At 48.4% G+C, this 25587-nt stretch overlaps 1 protein-coding gene across 1 annotated transcript in view; it reads left to right on the top strand.

Annotated features, from left to right (window-relative positions):
* LOC139274985 (collagen alpha-6(IV) chain-like) overlaps positions 1-25587 on the top strand; it is a 401423-nt gene that overhangs the window by 136666 nt on the left and 239170 nt on the right. The window contains exon 5 of the mRNA XM_070891802.1: positions 24707-24841. Coding sequence (XP_070747903.1) covers positions 24707-24841 — 135 coding nt within the window. The remainder of the gene's footprint in view (positions 1-24706; positions 24842-25587) is intronic.

Genomic DNA, 25587 nt, shown 5'->3' on the forward strand with positions numbered 1-25587 from the left:
CCTGTATCTGGAGGGTCTCTGTATCTGGTGTTTCCCTATATCGGGAGTCACCCTGTATCAGGAGTCATGCTGTATCTGGAGCCACTCTATACTGTATCTGGAGTCACTCTATATATGGAGTGTCTCTGTATCTGGAGTCAAGCTGTATCTGAAGTGTCTCTGTATTTGGAGTGTCTCTGTATCTGGACTCATCCTGTATCTGGAATCACCCTGTATCTGGAGTGTCTTTGTATTTGGAGTCACCCTGTATCTGGATCACCCTGTATCTGGATTATCTCTGTATCTGGAGTCACCCCGTATCTGGAGTCACCCTGTGTCTGGAGTGTCTCTGTTTCTGGTGCGTCCATGTATCTGGAGTGTCCCTGTATCTGGTGTGTCTCTATAACTGGACTATCACAATATTTGGAGTGTCTCTGTATCGGGAGTCAACCTTTATCTGGAGTGGCACTGTATCTGGAGGCATCCTGTATCTGGAGTCACGGTGTATCTGGAGTTTCTCTATATCTGGAGTCACCCCGTATCTGGAGCAACGCTGTATCTGGAGTGTCCCTGTATCTGGAGTCACCCTGTATCTGGGATCATCCTGTATCTGGAATGTCTCTGTATCTGGAGCGTTTCTGTTACTGGAGTCAACCTATATCTGGAGTGTCTCTGTATCTGGACTACCTCTGTGTCTGGAGTCACTCTGTATCTTGGGTCGCTCTATATCTGGAGTGTTTTTGTATATGGACTCACGCTGTATCTGTAGTCATGCTGTATCTGGAGTGTCTCTGTATCTGGAGTCACCCTGTATCTGCAGTCATCCTGTATCTGGATGTGTACATGTATCTGGAGTCGCCCTGTATGTGGTGTGTCCCTGTAACTGGAGTGTCTGTATTTGGAGTGTCTCTGTATCTGGAGTCACCCTGTATCTGGAGTCACGCTGTATCTGGAGTGTCTCTCTATCTGGTGTCTCTATATATATATGGAGTTACCCTGTATCTGGAATGTCTCTGTTTCTGGTGTCTCTGTGTCTGGAGTGTCCCTGTAACTGGACTCACCCTGTATGTGGGGTCACTCTGCATCTGGAGTGTCCCTGTATCTGGGGTCAACCTATATCTGGAGTCACCATGTTTCTGGAGTGACTCTGTATCTGGAATCACCCTGTATCTGCCGTCATGCTGTATCTGCATTGTCACTGTTCCTCGAGTCACCCTGTTTCTGGAGTCACCCTGTATCTGGATTGTCACTATATCTAGAGTCGTCCTATATCTGGAGTCACGCTGTATCTGGAATGATTCTTCATCTGCAATGTCTCTGTATCTGGAGTCACACTGTAACTGGACTCAGCCTGTGTCTGCAGTCATCCTGTATCTGGAGTGTCTCTGTATCTGGAGTTCCCTGTATCTGGAGTCGCCCTGTATCTGGATGTGTCCATGTATCTGGAGTCGCCCTGTATGTGGTGTGTGCCTGTAACTGGAGTGTCTGTGTCTGGAGTGTCTCTGTATCTGGAGTCACACTGTATCTGGAGGGTCTCTGTATCTGGTGTTTCCCTATATCGGGAGTCACCCTGTATCAGGAGTCATGCTGTATCTGGAGCCACTCTATACTGTATCTGGAGTCACTCTATATATGGAGTGTCTCTGTATCTGGAGTCAAGCTGTATCTGAAGTGTCTCTGTATTTGGAATGTCTCTGTATCTGGAATCACCCTGTATCTGGAGTGTCTTTGTATCTGGAGTCACCCTGTATCTGGATCACCCTGTATCTGGAGTGTCTTTGTATCTGGAGTCACCCCGTATCTGGAGTCACCCTATATCTGGAGTGTCCCTGTATCTGGAGTCTCCCTGTGTCTGGAGTGTCTCTGTTTCTGGAGTGTCCCTGTATCTGGAGTGTCCCTGTATCTGGTGTGTCTCTGTAACTGGACTATCACTGTATGTGGGGTCACCCTGTATCTGTAGTCACACTGCATCTGGAGTGTCCCTGTATCTGGAGTGTCCCTGTATCTGGAGTGATTTTGTATCTGGAGTCACCCGGTATCTGGAGTCTCTCTGTATCTGCAGTCACCCTGTATCTGGAGTGTCTCTGTATCTGGAGTGACTCTGTATCTGGAGTGTCTCTGTATCTGGAGTCTCTCTGTATCTGGAGTCTCTCTGTATCTGGAGTCACCCTGTATCTGGAGTGACTCTGTATCTGACGTGTCTCTGTATCTGGAGCGTCTCTGTATCTGGAATCACCATGTATCTGGAGTCACTCTATAGCTGGAGTCACGCTATATCTGGTGTGTCTCTGTATCTGGAATCACCCTGAATCTGGAGTGTCTGTGTATCTGGAGTCACCCTGTAACTGGACTCAGCCTGTATCTGCAGTCATCCTGTATCTGGAGTGTCCCTGTATCTGGAGTGTCCCTGTATCTGGAGTGTCCCTGTATCTGGAGTGTCCCTGTATCTGGAGTGTCCCTGTATCTGGAGTGTCCCTGTATCTGGAGTGTCCCTGTATCTGGAGTGTCCCTGTATCTGGAGTGTCTCTGTATCTGGAGTGTCTCTGTATCTGGCGTCACCCTTTATCTGGTGTGTTCCTGTTTCTGGAGTTGACCTGTATCTGGTGTTTCACTGGATCTGGACCAGCGTCTCTGTATCTGCATTGTTGCTGTATTGGGAGTCTCTCTGTATCTGGAGTCACCCTGTATCTGGAGTGTCTCTGTATCTGGAGTGTCTCTGTATCTGGAGTGTCTCTGTATCTGGTGTCTCTATGTATATGGAGTTACCCTGTATCTGGAATGTCGCTGTTTCTGGTGTCCCTGTGTCTGGAGTGTCCCTGTATATGGAGTGTCCCTGTAACTGGACTCACCCTGTATGTGGGGTCACTCTGCATCTGGAGTGTCCCTGTATCTGGGGTCAACCTATATCTGGAGTCACCATGTTTCTGGAGTGACTCTGTATCTGCAGTCACCCTGTATCTGGATGCGTCCATGTATCTGGAGTTACACTGTATCTGGAGTGTCTCTGTATCTGGAGTTGCCTTGTATCTGGTGTGTCCCTGTATCGGAAGTGTCTCTGTATTTGGAGTGTCCCTGTCTTTGGAGCGTCTCTTCATCTGGAGCGTCTCTGCATCTGGAGTCACCCTGTATTTGGAGGGTCTCTGTATCTGGTGTTTCCCTATATCGGGAGTCACCCTGTATCAGGAGTCATGCTGTATCTGGAGCCACTCTATACTGTATCTGGAGTCACTCTATATATGGAGTGTCTCTGTATCTGGAGTCAAGCTGTATCTGAAGTGTCTCTGTATTTGGAATGTCTCTGTATCTGGACTCATCCTGTATCTGGAATCACCCTGTATCTGGAGTGTCTTTGTATCTGGAGTCACCCTGTATCTGGATCACCCTGTATCTGGAGTGTCTTTGTATCTGGAGTCACCCCGTATCTGGAGTCACCCTATATCTGGAGTGTCCCTGTATCTGGAGTCTCCCTGTGTCTGGAGTGTCTCTGTTTCTGTTGCGTCCCTGTATCTGGAGTGTCCCTGTATCTGGTGTGTCTCTGTGTCTGGAGTGATTTTGTATCTGGAGTCACCCGGTATCTGGAGTCTCTCTGTATCTGCAGTCACCCTGTATCTGGAGTGTCTCTGTATCTGGAGTCTCTCTGTATCTGGAGTCACCCTGTATCTGGAGTGACTCTGTATCTGACGTGTCTCTGTATCTGGAGCGTCTCTGTATCTGGAATCACCATGTATCTGGAGTCACTCTATAGCTGGAGTCACGCTATATCTGGTGTGTCTCTGTATCTGGAATCACCCTGAATCTGGAGTGTCTGTGTATCTGGAGTCACCCTGTAACTGGACTCAGCCTGTATCTGCAGTCATCCTGTATCTGGAGTGTCCCTGTATCTGGAGTGTCCCTGTATCTGGAGTGTCCCTGTATCTGGTGTGTCCCTGTATCTGGTGTGTCCCTGTATCTGGTGTGCCCCTGTATCTGGTGTGTCCCTGTATCTGGAGTGTCCCTGTATCTGGAGTGTCCCTGTATCTGGAGTGTCCCTGTATCTGGAGTGTCCCTGTATCTGGAGTGTCCCTGTATCTGGAGTGTCCCTGTATCTGGAGTGTCCCTGTATCTGGCGTCACCCTTTATCTGGTGTGTTCCTGTTTCTGGAGTTGACCTGTATCTGGTGTTTCACTGGATCTGGACCAGCGTCTCTGTATCTGCATTGTTGCTGTATTTGGAGTCTCTCTGTATCTGGAGTCACCCTGTATCTGGAGTGTCTCTGTATCTGGAGTGTCTCTGTATCTGGTGTCTCTATGTATATGGAGTTACCCTGTATCTGGAATGTCGCTGTTTCTGGTGTCCCTGTGTCTGGAGTGTCCCTGTATATGGAGTGTCCCTGTAACTGGACTCACCCTGTATGTGGGGTCACTCTGCATCTGGAGTGTCCCTGTATCTGGGGTCAACCTATATCTGAAGTCACCATGTTTCTGGAGTGACTCTGTATCTGGAATCACCCTGTATCTGCAGTCATGCTGTATCTGCATTGTCACTGTTCCTCGAGTCACCCTGTTTCTGGAGTCACCCTGTATCTGGATTGTCACTATATCTAGAGTCGTCCTATATCTGGAGTCACGCTGTATCTGGAATGATTCTTCATCTGCAATGTCTCTGTATCTGGAGTCACACTGTAACTGGACTCAGCCTGTGTCTGCAGTCATCCTGTATCTGGAGTGTCTCTGTATCTGGAGTTCCCTGTATCTGGAGTCGCCCTGTATCTGGATGTGTCCATGTATCTGGAGTCGCCCTGTATGTGGTGTGTGCCTGTAACTGGAGTGTCTGTGTCTGCAGTGTCTCTGTATCTGGAGTCACACTGTATCTGGAGTGTCGCTATATCTGGAGCGTTTCTGTGTCTGGTGTCACCTGTATCTGGAATGTCCCTGTATCTCGGGTGTCTCTGAATCTGGAGTTACCCTGTGTCTGTTGTCACCCTGTATCTGGACTCACCCTGTACCTGGAGTGACTCTGTATCTGCAGTCACCCTGTATCTGGATGCGTCCATGTATCTGGAGTCACACTGTATCTGGAGTGTCTCTGTATCTGGAGTTGCCTTGTATCTGGTGTGTCCCTGTATTTGGAGTGTCCCTGTATTTGGAGTGTCCCTGTATTTGGAGTGTCCCTGTCTTTGGAGTGTCCCTGTCTTTGGAGTGTCCCTGTATTTGGAGTGTCCCTGTCTTTGGAGCGTCTCTGCATCTGGAGTCACCCTGTATCTGGAGGGTCTCTGTATCTGGTGTTTCCCTATATCGGGAGTCACCCTGTATCAGGAGTCATGCTGTATCTGGAGCCACTCTATACTATATCTGGAGTCACTCTATATATGGAGTGTCTCTGTATCTGGAGTCAAGCTGTATCTGAAGTGTCTCTGTATTTGGAATGTCTCTGTATCTGGACTCATCCTGTATCTGGAATCACCCTGTATCTGGAGTGTCTTTGTATCTGGAGTCACCCTGTACCTGGATCACCCCGTATCTGGAGTGTCTTTGTATCTGGAGTCACCCCGTATCTGGAGTCACCCTATATCTGGAGTGTCCCTGTATCTGGAGTCTCCCTGTGTCTGGAGTGTCTCTGTTTCTGGTGCGTCCCTGTATCTGGAGTGTCCCTGTATCTGGTGTGTCTCTGTAACTGGACTATCACTGTATGTGGGGTCACCCTGTATCTGGAGTCACACTGTATCTGGAGTGTCCCTGTATCTGGAGTGTCCCTGTATCTGGAGTGATTTTGTATCTGGAGTCACCCGGTATCTGGAGTCTCTCTGTATCTGCAGTCACCCTGTATCTGGAGTGTCTCTGTATCTGGAGTGACTCTGTATCTGGAGTGTCTCTGTATCTGGAGTCTCTCTGTATCTGGAGTCTCTCTGTATCTGGAGTCACCCTGTATCTGGAGTGACTCTGTATCTGACGTGTCTCTGTATCTGGAGCGTCTCTGTATCTGGAATCACCATGTATCTGGAGTCACTCTATAGCTGGAGTCACGCTATATCTGGTGTGTCTCTGTATCTGGAATCACCCTGAATCTGGAGTGTCTGTGTATCTGGAGTCACCCTGTAACTGGACTCAGCCTGTATCTGCAGTCATCCTGTATCTGGAGTGTCCCTGTATCTGGAGTGTCCCTGTATCTGGAGTGTCCCTGTATCTGGTGTGTCCCTGTATCTGGTGTGTCCCTGTATCTGGTGTGTCCCTGTATCTGGAGTGTCCCTGTATCTGGAGTGTCTCTGTATCTGGAGTGTCTCTGTATCTGGCGTCACCCTTTATCTGGTGTGTTCCTGTTTCTGGAGTTGACCTGTATCTGGTGTTTCACTGGATCTGGACCAGCGTCTCTGTATCTGCATTGTTGCTGTATTTGGAGTCTCTCTGTATCTGGAGTCACCCTGTATCTGGAGTGTCTCTGTATCTGGAGTGTCTCTGTATCTGGAGTGTCTCTGTATCTGGTGTCTCTATGTATATGGAGTTACCCTGTATCTGGAATGTCGCTGTTTCTGGTGTCCCTGTGTCTGGAGTGTCCCTGTATATGGAGTGTCCCTGTAACTGGACTCACCCTGTATGTGGGGTCACTCTGCATCTGGAGTGTCCCTGTATCTGGGGTCAACCTATATCTGAAGTCACCATGTTTCTGGAGTGACTCTGTATCTGGAATCACCCTGTATCTGCAGTCATGCTGTATCTGCATTGTCACTGTTCCTCGAGTCACCCTGTTTCTGGAGTCACTCTGTATCTGGATTGTCACTATATCTAGAGTCGTCCTATATCTGGAGTCACGCTGTATCTGGAATGATTCTTCATCTGCAATGTCTTTGTATCTGGAGTCACACTGTAACTGGACTCAGCCTGTGTCTGCAGTCATCCTGTATCTGGAGTGTCTCTGTATCTGGAGTTCCCTGTATCTGGAGTCGCCCTGTATCTGGATGTGTCCATGTATCTGGAGTCGCCCTGTATGTGATGTGTGCCTGTAACTGGAGTGTCTGTGTCTGGAGTGTCTCTGTATCTGGAGTCACACTGTATCTGGAGTGTCGCTATATCTGGAGCGTCTCTGTGTCTGGTGTCACCTGTATCTGGAATGTCCCTGTATCTCGGGTGTCTCTGAATCTGGAGTTACCCTGTGTCTGTTGTCACCCTGTATCTGGACTCACCCTGTACCTGGAGTGACTCTGTATCTGCAGTCACCCTGTATCTGGATGCGTCCATGTATCTGGAGTCACACTGTATCTGGAGTGTCTCTGTATCTGGAGTTGCCTTGTATCTGGTGTGTCCCTGTATCGGAAGTGTCACTGTATTTGGAGTGTCCCTGTCTTTGGAGCGTCTCTGCATCTGGAGTCACCCTGTATCTGGAGGGTCTCTGTATCTGGTGTTTCCCTATATCGGGAGTCACCCTGTATCAGGAGTCATGCTGTATCTGGAGCCACTCTATACTGTATCTGGAGTCACTCTATATATGGAGTGTCTGTGTATCTGGAGTCACCCTGTAACTGGACTCAGCCTGTATCTGCAGTCATCCTGTATCTGGAGTGTCCCTGTATCTGGAGTGTCCCTGTATCTGGAGTGTCCCTGTATCTGGAGTGTCCCTGTATCTGGAGTGTCCCTGTATCTGGAGTGTCTCTGTATCTGGAGTGTCTCTGTATCTGGCGTCACCCTTTATCTGGTGTGTTCCTGTTTCTGGAGTTGACCTGTATCTGGTGTTTCACTGGATCTGGACCAGCGTCTCTGTATCTGCATTGTTGCTGTATTTGGAGTCTCTCTGTATCTGGAGTCACCCTGTATCTGGAGTGTCTCTGTATCTGGAGTGTCTCTGTATCTGGTGTCTCTATGTATATGGAGTTACCCTGTATCTGGAATGTCGCTGTTTCTGGTGTCCCTGTGTCTGGAGTGTCCCTGTATATGGAGTGTCCCTGTAACTGGACTCACCCTGTATGTGGGGTCACTCTGCATCTGGAGTGTCCCTGTATCTGGTGTCAACCTATATCTGGAGTCACCATGTTTCTGGAGTGACTCTGTATCTGGAATCACCCTGTATCTGCAGTCATGCTGTATCTGCATTGTCACTGTTCCTCGAGTCACCCTGTTTCTGGAGTCACCCTGTATCTGGATTGTCACTATATCTAGAGTTGTCCTATATCTGGAGTCACGCTGTATCTGGAATGATTCTTCATCTGCAATGTCTCTGTATCTGGAGTCACACTGTAACTGGACTCAGCCTGTGTCTGCAGTCATCCTGTATCTGGAGTGTCTCTGTATCTGGAGTTGCCTGTATCTGGAGTCGCCCTGTATCTGGATGTGTCCATGTATCTGGAGTCGCCCTGTATGTGGTGTGTGCCTGTAACTGGAGTGTCTGTGTCTGGAGTGTCTCTGTATCTTGAGTCACACTGTATCTGGAGTGTCGCTATATCTGGAGCGTCTCTGTGTCTGGTGTCACCTGTATCTGGAATGTCCCTGTATCTCGGGTGTCTCTGAATCTGGAGTTACCCTGTGTCTGTTGTCACCCTGTATCTGGACTCACCCTGTACCTGGAGTGACTCTGTATCTGCAGTCACCCTGTATCTGGATGCGTCCATGTATCTGGAGTCACACTGTATCTGGAGTGTCTCTGTATCTGGAGTTGCCTTGTATCTGGTGTGTCTCTGTATTTGGAGTGTCCCTGTCTTTGGAGCGTCTCTTCATCTGGAGCATCTCTGCATCTGGAGTCACCCTGTATTTGGAGGGTCTCTGTATCTGGTGTTTCCCTATATCGGGAGTCACCCTGTATCAGGAGTCATGCTGTATCTGGAGCCACTCTATACTGTATCTGGAGTCACTCTATATATGGAGTGTCTCTGTATCTGGAGTCAAGCTGTATCTGAAGTGTCTCTGTATTTGGAATGTCTCTGTATCTGGACTCATCCTGTATCTGGAATCACCCTGTATCTGGAGTGTCTTTGTATCTGGAGTCACCCCGTATCTGGAGTCACCCTATATCTGGAGTGTCCCTGTATCTGGAGTCTCCCTGTGTCTGGAGTGTCTCTGTTTCTGTTGCGTCCCTGTATCTGGAGTGTCCCTGTATCTGGTGTGTCTCTGTAACTGGACTATCACTGTATGTGGGGTCACCCTGTATCTGTAGTCACACTGCATCTGGAGTGTCCCTGTATCTGGAGTGATTTTGTATCTGGAGTCTCTCTGTATCTGCAGTCACCCTGTATCTGGAGTGTCTCTGTATCTGGAGTGACTCTGTATCTGGAGTGTCTCTGTATCTGGAGTCTCTCTGTATCTGGAGTCTCTCTGTATCTGGAGTCACCCTGTATCTGGAGTGACTCTGTATCTGACGTGTCTCTGTATCTGGAGCGTCTCTGTATCTGGAGTGTCCCTGTATCTGGTGTGTCCCTGTATATGGAGTGTCCCTGTAACTGGACTCACCCTGTATGTGGGGTCACTCTGCATCTGGAGTGTCTCTGTATCTGGGGTCAACCTATATCTGGAGTCACCATGTTTCTGGAGTGACTCTGTATCTGGAATCACCCTGTATCTGCAGTCATGCTGTATCTGCATTGTCACTGTTCCTCGAGTCACCCTGTTTCTGGAGTCACCCTGTATCTGGATTGTCACTATATCTAGCGTCGTCCTATATCTGGAGTCACGCTGTATCTGGAATGATTCTTCATCTGCAATGTCTCTGTATCTGGAGTCACACTGTAACTGGACTCAGCCTGTGTCTGCAGTCATCCTGTATCTGGAGTGTCTCTGTATCTGGAGTTCCCTGTATCTGGAGTCGCCCTGTATCTGGATGTGTCCATGTATCTGGAGTCGCCCTGTATGTGGTGTGTGCCTGTAACTGGAGTGTCTGTGTCTGGAGTGTCTCTGTATCTGGAGTCACACTGTATCTGGAGTGTCGCTATATCTGGAGCGTCTCTGTGTCTGGTGTCACCTGTATCTGGAATGTCCCTGTATCTCGGGTGTCTCTGAATCTGGAGTTACCCTGTGTCTGTTGTCACCCTGTATCTGGACTCACCCTGTACCTGGAGAGACTCTGTATCTGCAGTCACCCTGTATCTGGAGTGTCTCTGTATCTGGAGTGTCTCTGTATCTGGAGTGTCTCTGTATCTGGAGTCTCTCTGTATCTGGAGTCTCTCTGTATCTGGAGTCACCCTGTATCTGGAGTGACTCTGTATCTGACGTGTCTCTGTATCTGGAGCGTCTCTGTATCTGGAATCACCATGTATCTGGAGTAACTCTATAGCTGGAGTCACGCTATATCTGGTGTGTCTCTGTATCTGGAATCACCCTGAATCAAGAGTGTCTGTGTATCTGGAGTCACCCTGTAACTGGACTCAGCCTGTATCTGCAGTCATCCTGTATCTGGAGTGTCCCTGTATCTGGAGTGTCCCTGTATCTGGAGTGTCCCTGTATCTGGTGTGTCCCTGTATCTGGTGTGTCCCTGTATCTGGAGTGTCCCTGTATCTGGAGTGTCCCTGTATCTGGAGTGTCCCTGTATCTGGAGTGTCCCAGTATCTGGAGTGTCCCTGTATCTGGAGTGTCCCTGTATCTGGAGTGTCTCTGTATCTGGAGTGTCTCTGTATCTGGCGTCACCCTTTATCTGGTGTGTTCCTGTTTCTGGAGTTGACCTGTATCTGGTGCTTCACTGGATCTGGACCAGCGTCTCTGTATCTGCATTGTTGCTGTATTTGGAGTCTCTCTGTATCTGGAGTCACCCTGTATCTGGAGTGTCCCTGTATCTGGATGTGTCCATGTATCTGGAGTCGCCCTGTATGTGGTGTGTGCCTGTAACTGGAGTGTCTGTGTCTGGAGTGTCTCTGTATCTTTAGTCACACTGTATCTGGAGTGTCGCTATATCTGGAGCGTCTCTGTGTCTGGTGTCACCTGTATCTGGAATGTCCCTGTATCTCGAGTGTCTCTGAATCTGGAGTTACCCTGTGTCTGTTGTCACCCTGTATCTGGACTCACCCTGTACCTGGAGTGACTCTGTATCTGCAGTCACCCTGTATCTGGATGCGCCCATGTATCTGGAGTCACACTGTATCTGGAGTGTCTCTGTATCTGGAGTTGCCTTGTATCTGGTGTGTCCCTGTATCGGAAGTGTCTCTGTATTTGGAGTGTCCCTGTCTTTGGAGCGTCTCTTCATCTGGAGCGTCTCTGCATCTGGAGTCACCCTGTATCTGGAGGGTCTCTGTATCTGGTGTTTCCCTATATCGGGAGTCACCCTGTATCAGGAGTCATGCTGTATCTGGAGCCACTCTATACTGTATCTGGAGTCACTCTATATATGGAGTGTCTCTGTATCTGGAGTCAAGCTGTTTCTGAAGTGTCTCTGTATTTGGAATGTCTCTGTATCTGGACTCATCCTGTATCTGGATCACCCTGTATCTGGAGTGTCTTTGTATCTGGAGTCACCCCGTTTCTGGAGTCACCCTATATCTGGAGTGTCCCTGTATCTGGAATCACCCTGTGTCTGGAGTGTCTCTGTTTCTGGTGCGTTCCTGTATCTGGAGTGTCCCTGTATCTGGTGTGTCTCTGTAACTGGACTATCACTGTATGTGGGGTCACCCTGTATCTGTAGTCACACTGCATCTGGAGTGTCCCTGTATCTGGAGTGATTTTGTATCTGGAGTCACCCGGTATCTGGAGTCTCTCTGTATCTGCAGTCATCCTGTATCTGGAGTGACTCTGTATCTGACGTGTCTCTGTATCTGGAATCACCATGTATCTGGAGTCACTCTATAGCTGGAGTCACGCTATATCTGGTGTGTCTCTGTATCTGGAATCACCCTGAATCTGGAGTGTCTGTGTATCTGTGGAGTCACCCTGTAACTGGACTCAGCCTGTATCTGCAGTCATCCTGTATGTGGAGTGTCTCTGTATCTGGCGTCATCCTTTATCTGGTGTGTTCCTGTTTCTGGAGTTGACCTGTATCTAGTGTTTCACTGGATCTGGACCAGCGTCTCTGTATCTGCATTGTTGCTGTATTTGGAGTCTCTCTGTATCTGGAGTCACCCTGTATCTGGAGTGTCTCTGTATTTGGAGTGTCTCTGTATCTGGTGTCTCTATGTATATGGAGTTACCCTGTATCTGGAATGTCGCTGTTTCTGGTGTCCCTGTGTCTGGAGTGTCCCTGTATATGGAGTGTCCCTGTAACTGGACTCACCCTGTATGTGGGGTCACTCTGCATCTGGAGTATCCCTGTATCTGGGGTCAACCTATATCTGGAGTCACCATGTTTCTGGAGTGACTCTGTATCTGGAATCACCCTGTATCTGCAGTCATGCTGTATCTGGAGCCACTCTATACTGTATCTGGAGTCACTCTATATATGGAGTGTCTCTGTATCTGGAGTCAAGCTGTATCTGAAGTGTCTCTGTATTTGGAATGTCTCTGTATGTGGACTCATCCTGTATCTGGAATCACCCTGTATCTGGAGTGTCTTTGTATCTGGAGTCACCCTGTACCTGGATCACCCTGTATCTGGAGTGTCTTTGTATCTGGAGTCACCCCGTATCTGGACTCACCCTATATCTGGAGTGTCCCTGTATCTGGAATCTCCCTGTGTCTGGAGTGTCTCTGTTTCTGGTGCGTCCCTGTATCTGGAGTGTCCCTGTATCTGGTGTGTCTCTGTAACTGGACTATCGCTGTATGTGGGGTCACCCTGTATCTGTAGTCACACTGCATCTGGAGTGTCCCTGTATCTGGAGTGTCCCTGTATCTGGAGTGATTTTGTATCTGGAGTCACCCGGTATCTGGAGTCTCTCTGTATCTGCAGTCACCCTGTATCTGGAGTGTCTCTGTATCTGGAGTGACTCTGTATCTGGAGTGTCTCTGTATCTGGAGTCTCTCTGTATCTGGAGTCTCTCTGTATCTGGAGTCACCCTGTATCTGGAGTGACTCTGTATCTGACGTGTCTCTGTATCTGGAGCGTCTCTGTATCTGGAATCACCATGTATCTGGAGTCACTCTATAGCTGGAGTCACGCTATATCTGGTGTGTCTCTGTATCTGGAATCACCCTGAATCTGGAGTGTCTGTGTATCTGGAGTCACCCTGTAACTGGACTCAGCCTGTATCTGCAGTCATCCTGTAGCTGGAGTGTCCCTGTATCTGGAGTGTCCCTGTATCTGGAGTGTCCCTGTATCTGGTGTGTCCCTGTATCTGGTGTGTCCCTGTATCTGGAGTGTCCCTGTATCTGGAGTGTCCCTGTATCTGGAGTGTCTCTGTATCTGGAGTGTCTCTGTATCTGGCGTCACCCTTTATCTGGTGTGTTCCTGTTTCTGGAGTTGACCTGTATCTGGTGTTTCACTGGATCTGGACCAGCGTCTCTGTATCTGCATTGTTGCTGTATTTGGAGTCTCTCTGTATCTGGAGTCACCCTGTATCTGGAGTGTCTCTGTATCTCGAGTGTCTCTGTATCTGGTGTCTCTATGTATATGGAGTTACCCTGTATCTGGAATGTCGCTGTTTCTGGTGTCCCTGTGTCTGGAGTGTCCCTGTATATGGAATGTCCCTGTAACTGGACTCACCCTGTATGTGGGGTCACTCTGCATCTGGAGTGTCCCTGTATCTGGGGTCAACCTATATCTGGAGTCACCATGTTTCTGGAGTGACTCTGTATCTGGAATCACCCTGTATCTGCAGTCATGCTGTATCTGCATTGTCACTGTTCCTCGAGTCACCCTGTTTCTGGAGTCACCCTGTATCTGGATTGTCACTATATCTAGAGTCGTTCTATATCTGGAGTCACGCTGTATCTGGAATGATTCTTCATCTGCAATGTCTCTGCATCTGGAGTCACACTGTAATTGGACTCAGCCTGTGTCTGCAGTCATCCTGTATCTGGAGTGTCTCTGTATCTGGAGTTCCCTGTATCTGGAGTCGCCCTGTATCTGGATGTGTCCATGTATCTGGAGTCGCCCTGTATGTGGTGTGTGCCTGTAACTGGAGTGTATGTGTCTGGAGTGTCTCTGTATCTTTAGTCACACTGTATCTGGAATGTCCCTGTATCTCGAGTGTCTCTGAATCTGGAGTTACCCTGTGTCTGTTGTCACTCTGTATCTGGACTCACCCTGTATCTGGAGTAACTCTGTATCTGCAGTCACCCTGTATCTGGATGCGTCCATGTATCTGGAGTCACACTGTATCTGGAGTGTCCCTGTATCTGGAGTGTCCCTGTATCTGGAGTGTCCCTGTATCTGGAGTGTGTCTGTATCTGTCTTCGTATCTGGATTGTCTCTGTATCTGGAGTCACCCTGTATCTGGAGTGTCTCTGTATCTGGAGTGTCTCTATATCTGGTGTCACCCTGTATCTGGAGTCATGGTATCTGGAGTCATGGTATCTGGAGTGTCTCTGTACCTGGAGTCATCCTGTATCTGGAGTCATGCTGCATCTGGAGTGTCTCTGTATCTGTGGTCACCCTGTATCTGGAATCACCCTGTATCTGGAGTGTCTCTGTATCTGGAGTGTCTTTGTATCTGGAGTCACCCTCTATCTGGAGTGTCGCTGTATTTGGAGTCATCCTGCATCCGGAGTGTCTGTATCTGGAGTGTCTCTATATCTGGAGGCAACCTGTATCTGGCGTCACCCTTTATCTGGTGTGTTCCTGTTTCTGGAGTTGCCCTGTATCTGGAGTATCTCTGAATGTGGAGTGTGTCTGTATCTGGAGTGTCCCTGCATCTGGAGTCTCTCTGTGTCTGGAGTGACCTTCTATCTGGATTGTCTCTGTATTTGGAGTCACCCTGTATATAGAGTGTCACTGTATATGGAGTGACTCTGTATCTGGAGTGACTCTGTATCTGGAGTGTCACTGTTTCTGGAGTGTCTCTGTTTCTGGTGTCCCTGTATCTGGAGTGTCCCTGTATATGGAGTGTCCCTGTATCTGGAGTCACCCTGCATCTGGAGTGTCCTTGTATCTGGATTGTCTCTGTGTCTGGAGTGTCTCTGTATCTAGAGCATCTCTGTATCTGGAGTATCGCGATATCTGGGCCCAACCTATATCTGGAGTCGGCCTGTATCTGCAGTCATGCTGTATCGGCATTGTCACTGTCCCTGGAGTCACTCTGTTTCTGGAGTCACCCTGTATCTGGATTGTCACTGTATCTAGAGTCGTCCTACATCTGGTCACGCTGTATCTGGAGTGTATCTGTATCTGGAGTGTCACTGTTTCTGGAGTGTCTCTATATCTGGAATATCTCTGTATCTGGAGTCACCCTGTATCTGGAGTGTCTCTGTATCTGGAGTGTCCCTGTATTTGGAGTCATCCTGCATCTGGAGTGTCTCTGTATCTGGAGTCACCCTGTATCTGGAGTGTGGTTCTGTATCTTGAATGTCTACGTATCTGGAGTGTCCCTGTATCTGGAGTGTCCCTGTATCTGGAGTGTCTCTGTATCTGGTGTGTCCCTGTATCTGGTGTGTCTACGTATCTGGAGTCACCCTACATCTGTAGTGTCCCTGTATCTGGTGTGTCCCTGTATCTGGAGTGTCCCTGTATCTGGAGTGTCTCTGTAACTCGACTCACCCTGTATGTGTGGTCACCTGTATCTGGAGTCACCCTGCATCTGGAGTGTCTCTGTATCTGGAGTCACCCTGTATCTGGAGTGTCTCTGTATCTGGAGTGTTCCTGTATCTGGAGTGTCTACGTATCTGGAGTCACCCTGCATCTGGAGTGTCCCTGTATCTGGAGTGTCTCTGTAACTCGACTCACCCTGTATGTGTGGTCACCTGTATCTGGAGTCACCCTGCATCTGGAGTGTCTCTGTATCTGGAGTCACCCTGTATCTGGAGTCACCCTGTATCTGGAGTGTGTCTGTATCTGGAGTGTCCCTGTATCTGGAGTGTCTCTGTAACTCGACTCACCCTGTATGTGAGGTCACCTGTATCTGGAGTCACCCTGCATCTGGAGCGTGTCTGTATCTGGAGTGTCCCTGTATCTGGAGTGTCCCTGTATCTGGAGTGTCTACGTATCTGGAGTCACCCTGTATCTGGAGTGTCTCTGTATCTGGAGTGTCTCTGTATCTGGAGTGTCTATGTATCTGGAGTGTCTCTGTGTCTGGCGTCACCCTTTATCTGGTGTGTTCCTGTTTCTGGAGTTGCTCTGTATCTGGTGTTTCACTGGATCTGGACCAGCGTCTCTGTATCTGCATTGTTGCTGTATCTGGAGTCTCTCTGTATCTGGAGTCACCCTGTATCTGGAGTGTCTCTGTATCTGGAGTGTCTCTGTATCTGGAGTATCTCTGTATCTGGAGTGTCTTTGTATCTGGTGTCTCTATGTATATGGAGTTACCCTGTATCTGTAGTCACCCTGTATCTGTAGTCACCCTGTATCTGGAGTCACCCTGTATCTGAAGTCATCCTATATCTGTAGTCATGCTGTATCTGCTGTGTCACTGTATCTGGAGTCTCCCTGTTTCTCGAGTCACCCTGTATCTGGAGTGTCTTGTATCTGGAGTCATCCTCTATCTGGAGTGTTACTGTATCTGGATTCATCCTGTTTATGGAGTCACGCTGTATCTGGAGTGTCTCTGTATTTAGAGTGTCTCTATCTGGAGTCAACCTGCATCTGGAGTCATCCTGTATCTGGAGTGTCTCTGAATCTGGAGTGACCCTGTATCTGGAGTGTGTCTGTATCTGGAGTGTCTCTGTATCTGGACTCACACTGTATCTAGAGTCACCCTGTATCTGGCGTGTCCCTGTATCTGGCGTGTCCCTGTATCTAGAGTGTCTCTATATCTGGAGTCACTCTGTATCAGGCGTCACCCTTTATCTGGTGTGTTCCTGTATCTGTAGTTGCCCTGTACCTGGAGTCTCTCTGTATATGGAGTTACCCTGTATCTGGAGTCACCCTGTATCTGGAGTCACCCTGTATCTGGAGTGTCCCTGTATCTGGAGTGTCCCTGTTACTGGAGTCACCCTGTATCTGCAGCGTCTCTGTATCTCGAGTGTCTCTGTACCTGGAGTCTCTCTGTATATGGGGTTACCCTGTATCTGGAGTCACCCTGTATGTGGAGTGTCTCTCTATCTGGAGTCACCCTGCATCTGGAGTGTCTCTGTATCTGGAGTTACCCTGTATCTGGAGCGTCTCTGTATCTGGAGTGTCTCTGTATCTGGAGTCATCCAGTATGGGGAGTCACCCTGCATCTGGAGTGTCTCTGTATCTGGAGTTACCCTGTATCTGGATTGTCCCTGTATCTCGAGTGTCTCTACCTGGAGCTCCCCTGTATCTGTAGTCACCCTGTATCTGGAATCGCCCTATATCTGGAGTCACTCTATATCTGGAGTCACTCTATATCTGGAGTATCTCTGTATCTGGAGTGACCCTGTATCTGGAGTGATGCTGTATCTGGAGTGTCTCTGTATCTGGAGTCACTCTGTATCTGGAGTCACTCTGTATCTGGAGCCACCCTGTATCTGGAGTGTCCCTGTATCTGAAGTCGCCCTGTATCTGGAGTGTCCCTGTATCTGGAGTGTCTCTGTATCTGGAGTGTCTCTGTATCTGGAGTCACCCTGCATCTGGAGTGTCCCTGTATCTGTAGTGCCTCTGTCTCGGGAATCAACCTGTATCTGGGATCATCCTGTATCTGGAGTGTCCCTGTATTTGGAGTGTCCCTGTATTTGGAGTGTCTCTGTATCTGGACTCATCCTGTATCTGGAGTCACCCTGTATCTGGACTCAGCCTGTATCTAGAGTTACACTGTATCTGGAATCACCCTGTATTTGGGCTCCTCCTGTATCTAGAGTCACCCTGTATCTGGAGTGTCTCTGTATCTGGAGTGTCTCTGTATCTGAAGCATCTCTGTATCTGAAACATCTCTGTATCTGGAGTGTCTCTGTATCTGGAGTGTCTCTGTATCTGGAGTGTCTCTCCAGCTGGTGTGTCCCTGTATCGGGAGTCAACCTGAATCTGGAGTCAACATGCATCTGGAGTGTCCCTGTATCTATTGTGCCTCTGTCTCTGGAATCAACATGTATCTGGGGTCTCCCTGTATTTGGAGTGTCTTTGTATCTGGACTCATCCTGTATCTGGAATCATCCTGTATCTTGACTCAACCTGTATCTGGATTGTTTCTGTATCTGGAGTGTCTCTTGATCTCGAGTGTCTTTGTATCTGGAGTATCTCTGGATCTGGAGTTACCCTGTATCTCTCGTCACCCTATATCTAGATTGCCACTGTATCTGGAGTCACCCTGTATCTGGACTCATCCTGTATCTAGAGTCACACTGTATCTGGAATCCCCTGTAACTGAACTCATCCTGTATCTGGAGTGTCTCTGTATCTGGAGTCACCCTCTATCTGGATTGTCACTGTATCTGGAATGTCTCTGTATCTGGAGTCACTACTAGGGCACTGAGGGTCCAGCGAGATGGAGGAACTGAAGGAAATTCTTATTATTCAAGAAATTGTGTTAGGGAAATCGATGGGATTGAAGGCCGATAAATCCTCAGGGCCTGATAATCTGCATCCCAGAGTAATTAAGGAAGTGGCCCTAGAATTAGTGGATGCATTGTTGGTCATTTTCCAACATTGTATAGACTCTGGATCAGTTCCTATGGATTGGAGGATAGCTAATGTAACCCCACTTTTTAAAAAAGGAGGGAGAGAAAAAACAGGGAATTATAGACCGGTTAGCCTGACATCGGTAGTGGGGAAAATGTTGGAATCAATTATTAAAGATGTAATAGCAGCGCATTTGGAAAGCAGTGACAGAATCGTTCCAAGTCAGCATGGATTTATGAAAGGGAAATCATGTTTGACAAATCTTCTGGAATTTTTTGAGCATGTAATTAATAGAGGGGACAAGGGAGAACCAGTGGATGTGGTGTATTTGGACTTTCAAAAGGCTTTTGATAAGGTCCCACACAAGAGATTAGTGTGCAAAATTAAAGCACATGGTATTGGGGGTAATGTATTGACGTGGATAGAGAACTGGTTGGCAGACAGGAAGCAAAGAGTAGGAATAAACGGGTCTGTTATGTATGTAAACCTGTAAATACCATGTCTAACCACCAGAGGGCTTATACCCTGGAGTCCCAAGGGATCCCACAATCCCTTGGGAGCACCTGCATATCAGGAGCCCTCACAGGCTGGAGAGGCACTCTGTAATAAAGGACTATGGTCACACCTTACAGTATCTAGTCTGACTCTTTATTCAAGACATAACAACTGGCGATGAGATACGGATGACGAACCCCACCGTAACAATGCAGAGAACCTTGGGCATACTGGAGACATTTTCGGAGGAATATGATTGGGAAACCTTCGTGGAGTGACTCGATCAATACTTCTTGGCCAACGAGCTGGAAGGAGAAGCGAACGCTGCCAAACAAAGGGCGATCCTCCTCACCGTTTACGGGGCACCAGCGTATGGCCTCATGAAAAACCTGCTTGCTCCAGCGAAACCCACAGAAAAGTCGTACAATGAGTTGTGCACACTGGTCCGGGAGCATCTAAACCCGAAGGAAAGCGTTCTGATGGCAAGGTATCGGTTCTACACGTACAAGAGGTCTGAAGGCCAGGAAGTGGCGAGCTACGTCGCCGAGCTAGGCGCCTTGCAAGACATTGCGAATTTAAAGGGCACTTGGAGCACATGCTCAGGGACTTCTTTGTACTTGGCTTTGGCCATGAAGTAATACTTTGCAAACTTTTGACTGTAGAGACCCTAACCTTGAGTAGAGCCATAGCGATAGCCCAGACACTTATCGCCACCAGTGACAATACCAAACAAATTTCTCAGCACACCAGTGCTGCTGCAAGTATTGTGAACAAAGTAACATTGTTTTCAAATCGAAATGTACAGGGCAGGACTCACATGCCTGCAGTTGCACGTCCGCAGATGACTCAGAGTCCACCATCAAGAGTGGTGAATACAAAGCCATTAACACCTTGTTGGTGCTGCGGGCGTGATCATCGTTTCCATTCATGCCGCTTCAAAGGATACGTTTGCAAGGGCTGTGGAACAATGGGACACCTCCAACGTATGTGCAGGCGAGCTGCAAACCCTGCTAATCCTGCAAACCACCATGTTGCAGAGGAGGACAGATCCACGGTGGATCATGATGAACCAGAGCCTCAGACTGAGGCGGCAGAGTTATATGGGGTGCACACATTTATCACAAAGTGTCCCCCGATAATGCTGAAGGTTGAATTAAATGGACTCCTGGTGTCCATGGAGCTGGTCACGGGCGCAAGCCAGTCCATAATGAGCAAAAAGACTTTCGATAAATTGTGGTGCAGCAAGGCTCAAGGCAAATCCTGACTCCCATTCGCACTAAACTAAGAACGTACACAATGGAACTGATTCCCATAATTGGCATTGCTACTGTAAAGATCTCCTATGATGGAGCGGTGCATGAGTTACCACTCTGGGTGGCACCGGGCGATGGCCCCACGCTGTTCAGCAGGAGCTGGCTGGGAAAGCTACGCTGGAATTGGGACGACGTCTGAGCACTTTCGTCCGTTGATGAAACCTCATGTGCCCAGGTCCTAAACAAGTTCCCCTCGCTGTTCGAACCAGGCATCGGGAAGTTCCAAGGAGCAAAAGTGCAGATCCATTTGATTCCGGGGGCACGACCCATCCATCACATGGCGAAAGCAGTACCTTACATGATGAGAGAAAGGGTGGAGATTGAGCAGGACAGGCTGCAACGAGAGGGCATCATTTCGCCGATCGAATTCAATGAGTGGGCCAGTCTGATCGTTCCAATCCTCAAGGGAGATGGCACCATCAGAATCTGTGGTGATTACAAAGTAACTATCAATCGTTTCTCACTAAAGAATCAATACCCACTACCGAAGGCAGACGACCTATTTGCGACGCTGGCGGGAGGGAAAACGTTCACGAAGCTGGATTTGACCTCGGCCTGCATGACGCAGAAGCTGGAGGAATCATCAAAAGGCCTTACCTGCATCGATATGCACTTAGGTCTCTTCATTTACAACAGATGCCCGTTTGGGATTCGATCGGCCGCGGCGATATTCCAGAGGAACATGGAAAGCTTGCTGAAGTCAGTCCCGCGCACCATGGTCTTCCAGGACAACATCTTGGTTACAGCTTGGGACACCGTCGAGCACTTGCAGAATCTGGAGGAGGTTCTTAGTCGGCTCAATCGTGTGGGCTCAGGCTAAAACGCTCGAAGTGTGTTTTCCTGGTGCCTGAAGTGTAGTTCCTGGGGAGAAGAATCGCGGTGGATGGCATCAGGCCCACCGATTCGAAGACGGAGGCAATCAAGAACGCACCGAGACCACAGGACATGACGGAGCTGCGGTCATTTCTAGGACTCCTGAACTACTTTGGTAACTTCATACCGGGTCTTCGCACATTGTTAGAACCCCTGCACTCTTTACTGTGGAAAGGAGATGAATGGGTATGGGGTAAAAGCCAAGAAAATACCTATGAGAAAGCTGTTAGGTTCAAACAAATTGCTTGTGTGTTGTACGATCCATGTAAATGTTTGGCACTAGCTTGTGATGCGTCGTCATACGGGGTCAGGTGTGTATTGCAACAAGCTACTAAATTTAGGAAATTGCAACTGGTTGCTTATGCCTCCAGAAGTCTGTCTAAGGCTGAGAGGGCCCACAGTATGATCGAAAAAGAAGGTTAGTGTGTGTTTACGGGGTAAAGAAAATGCATCAATATCTGTTCGGGCTCAAATTTGAATTGGAAACTGACCATAAGCCACTTGTATCCCTTTTTTCTGAAAGCAAGGGGATAAATACGAATGCATCGGCCCACATCCAGAGATGGGCGCTCACGTTGTCCGCATACAACAACGCCATCCGCCACAGGCCAGGCCTGTCAGTAGGCTGCCATTGCCCACCATAGGGGTGGAGATGGCACAGCCCGCAGATCTAGTCATGGTAATGGAAGCATTCGAGAGTGAGCAATCACCTGTTACCGCCTGACAGATTAGAACCTGGACGAGCCAGGACCCCTTACTGTCTTTAGTAAAAAAACTGTGTGCTGCACGGGAGTTGGTCTAGTGCCCCATTAGAGATGCAGGAAGAAATAAAGCCGTACCAGCGGTGCAGAAATGAAATGTCTAGACAGGCAAAAAAGGGCAGGGATACCTTCATCAGTGATCTCCACAGCACCCACCCAGGCATCGTAATGATGAAAGCGATAGCCAGATTCCACGTGTGGTGGCTCGGTAGCGATGCAGACTTGGAGTCCTGCGTGCACAAATGTAATACATGTTCACAGTTAAGCAAAGCACCCAGGGAGGTGCCACTAAGTTTATGGTCCTGGCCCTCCAAACCGTGGTCCAGGGTCCATGACGACTATGCAGGCCCATTTTTGGGAAAAATGTTCTTAGTGGTTGTAGATGCGTACTCCAAATGGATTGAATGTGTGATAACATCGGCAAGCACGTCCGCTGCAACCATTGAAAGCCTGCGGGCCATGTTTGCCACGCACAGCCTGCCTGATGTTCTTGTGAATGACAATGGGCAGTGCTTTACCAGTGCCGAGTTCAAGGAGTTCATGACCCGCAATGGGATCAAACATGTCACATCTGCCCCGTTTAAACCAGCATCCAACGGTCAGGTAGAACGAGTTCAAACAACCAAGCAGAGCTTGAAAAGGGTAATTGAAGGTTCACTGCAGACTCGCTTATCCCGAGTCCTGCTTAGTTACCGCACAAGACCCCACTCGCTCACTGGGGTCCCTTCGCTGAAGTGCTCGTGAAAAGGGCACTTACGACAAGGCTCTCGCTAATCCACCCTGATCTACACAAACAGGAAGAGAGCAGGCGGCATCAACAGGATATATATCATGATCACGCAAATGTGTCACGCGAAATCGAGATAAATGATCCTGTATTTGTGTTGCACTATGGAAAAGGTCCCAAGTGGCTTCCTGGCACCATTTTGGCCAAAGAAGGGAGTAGGGTGTTTGTGGTCAAACTCTCAAATGGACTCACCTGCAGGAAACACTTGGACCAAACCAAACTCAGATTTACGGACTATCCAGAACAACCCACAATAGACTCCACCTTTTTTGACCCTCCAACATACACACAAGTGGCAACTGACCCAGCGGTTGACCATGAAGCAGAACCCATCACTTGCCAGCAGGATTCACCACCCCCAGCAGCCCAGCGAGGGCCCAACAAACGACTCACCAAAACCAGCACTTGCACCGAGACGATCAACCAGGGAAAGGAAGGCCCCAGATCAACTCACATTGTAAATAGTTACACTATTGACTTTGGGGGGTGGGGGTGGGGGAAGTGTTATGTATGTAAACCTGTAAATACCATGTCTAACCACCAGAGGGTTTATCCCTTGGAGTCCCAAGAGATCCCACAATCCCTTGAGAGCCCTCACAGGCTGGAGAAGCACTCTGAGATCTGTAATAAAGGACTACGGTCACACCTTACTTTGAGCTTGCAATATCCAGTCTGACTCTTTATTCAAGACAAAACAGGATCCTTTTCAGAATGGCAGGCAGTGACTAGTGGGGTACTGCAAGGTTCAATGCTGGGACCCCAGCTATTTACAAGATACATTAATGATTATGCAAAGGAATTGAATGTAATATCTCCAAATTTGCAGATGACATTAAGCTGGGTGGCAGTGTGAGCTGTGAGGAGGATGCTAAGAGGCTGCAGGGTGACTTGGACAGATTAGGTGAGTGAGCAAATGCATGGCAGATGCAGTATAATGCAGATAAATGTGAGGTTATCCACTTTAGTGGCAAAAACAGGAAGGCAGAATATTTTCTGAATGCTAACAGATTAGGAAAAGGGGAGGTGCAACGAGACCTGGTTGTCATGGTACATCAGTCATTGAAAGTTGGCATGTAGGTACAGCAGGCAGTGAAGAAGGCAAATGGCATGTTGGCCTTCATAGCGAAGGGATTTGAGTAGAAGAGCAGGGAGGTCTTACTGCAGTTGTACAGGGCCTTGGTGAGGCCACACCTGGAATATTGTGTTCAGTTTTGGTCTCCTAATCTGAGGAAGGACGTTCTTGCTATTGAGGGAGTGCAGCGAAGGTTCACCAGACTGATTGCCGGGATGGCAGAACTGACATATGAAGAAAGACTGGATCGACTAGGCTTATATTCACTGGAATTTAGAAGAATGAGAGGGGATCTCATAGAAACATATAACATTTTGATGGGACTGGACAGGTTAGATGCAGAAAGAATGTTCCCGATGTTGGGAAAGTCCAGAACCACGGGTCACAGTCTAAGGATAAGGGGTAAGCCATTTAGGACCAAGATGAGGAGAAACTTCTTCACTCAGAGAATTGTGAACCTGTGGAATTCTCTACCACAGAAAGTTGTTGAGGTCAGTTCGTTAGATATATTCAAAAGGGAGTTAGATGTGGCCCTTATGGCTAAAGGGATCAAGGGGTATGGAGAGAAAGCAGGAATGGGGTACAGAAGTTGCATGATCAGCCATGATCATATTGAATGGTGGTGCAGGCTCGAAGGGCCGAATGGCCTACCCCTGCACCTATTTTCTATGTTTCTATGTATCTGGAGTCACCCTGTATCTGAAGTGTCTCTGCATCTGGAGTGACCCTGTATCTGGAGTGTCTCTGTATCTGGAGTGTTTCTATATCTGGAGTCACCCTGTATCTGGAGTCACTGGGTCTGGAGTCACCCTGTATCTGGAGTCACCATGTTACTGGAGTCACCCTGTGGCTGGAGTCACGGGGTCTGGAGTCACCCTGTACCATTACTACTGTAAATCATGTGGCCATCCATCAGTTCACAAATTTACTTTCTTTCCAGGGCCGGCCGGGAATTCCGGGAGGTCAGGGAGGTCAGGGTCCACCAGGACCTCGTGGACGTCTGGGAGTGCCTGGACATAAGGGACAGAAAGGTTACAGGGGCATTAGCGGATTGACTGGACAAGCCGGAGACAAGGTGCGTATAACACAATCATTTAAACTGATCAAAAAACCAATTGAACGACCCGATGTTTCTGTGTGGATCCCAGTGCATCGAGTAATAGTTACTACCAGATTTCAGTTCACTCACCATTCGGAACATAGGAACTGCTAGATAAATAAAGACCATCTAGTTCCCCTTCTCCCATCCTGGTCGTCACATGATCCAACGATAACGGAGTTGTTGATCAATCACAGTGATCAATCTTCTTCATTTTCATTCATTAATGGAAATAATTCAACATCCTGTTTGTGATGAAGTCCATATTGGCCACTGCGTTTTATGTAGTTGAATTGAGATTCAGTCGTGGCTACAAAGGAATGGGGCGGAGGGATATTGGTTGCTTCAGTGACAGATTGGATGGCCGCATTGGTTGGCACATGAGCACCCTAACCGATCCTTGGAATAGTTACCACCAGATTTTAGTTCACTCACCATTCAGAACATAGGAACTGCTAGATAAATAAAGACCATCTAGTTCCCCTTCTCCCATCCTGGTCGTCACATGATCCAATGATAATGGAGTTGTTGATCAATCACAGCGATCAATCTCTATCAATGAGTCTACAACAGACCCAGACATGAGGCAAGGAACCCCCAGTGGGGGAGAGCTGGGGGAACCAGAGGTCCAAAATCCCCTGTTCCTCCCGAGCACACTACACTCACCACACCTCACGTCTCAAATTACTGTATACAGTGTCTCAAAATGTTATTCTGACTAA

This window comes from Pristiophorus japonicus, chromosome 10 (genome assembly GCF_044704955.1).
Source record: "Pristiophorus japonicus isolate sPriJap1 chromosome 10, sPriJap1.hap1, whole genome shotgun sequence".
Lineage (NCBI taxonomy): Eukaryota > Metazoa > Chordata > Chondrichthyes > Pristiophoridae > Pristiophorus > Pristiophorus japonicus.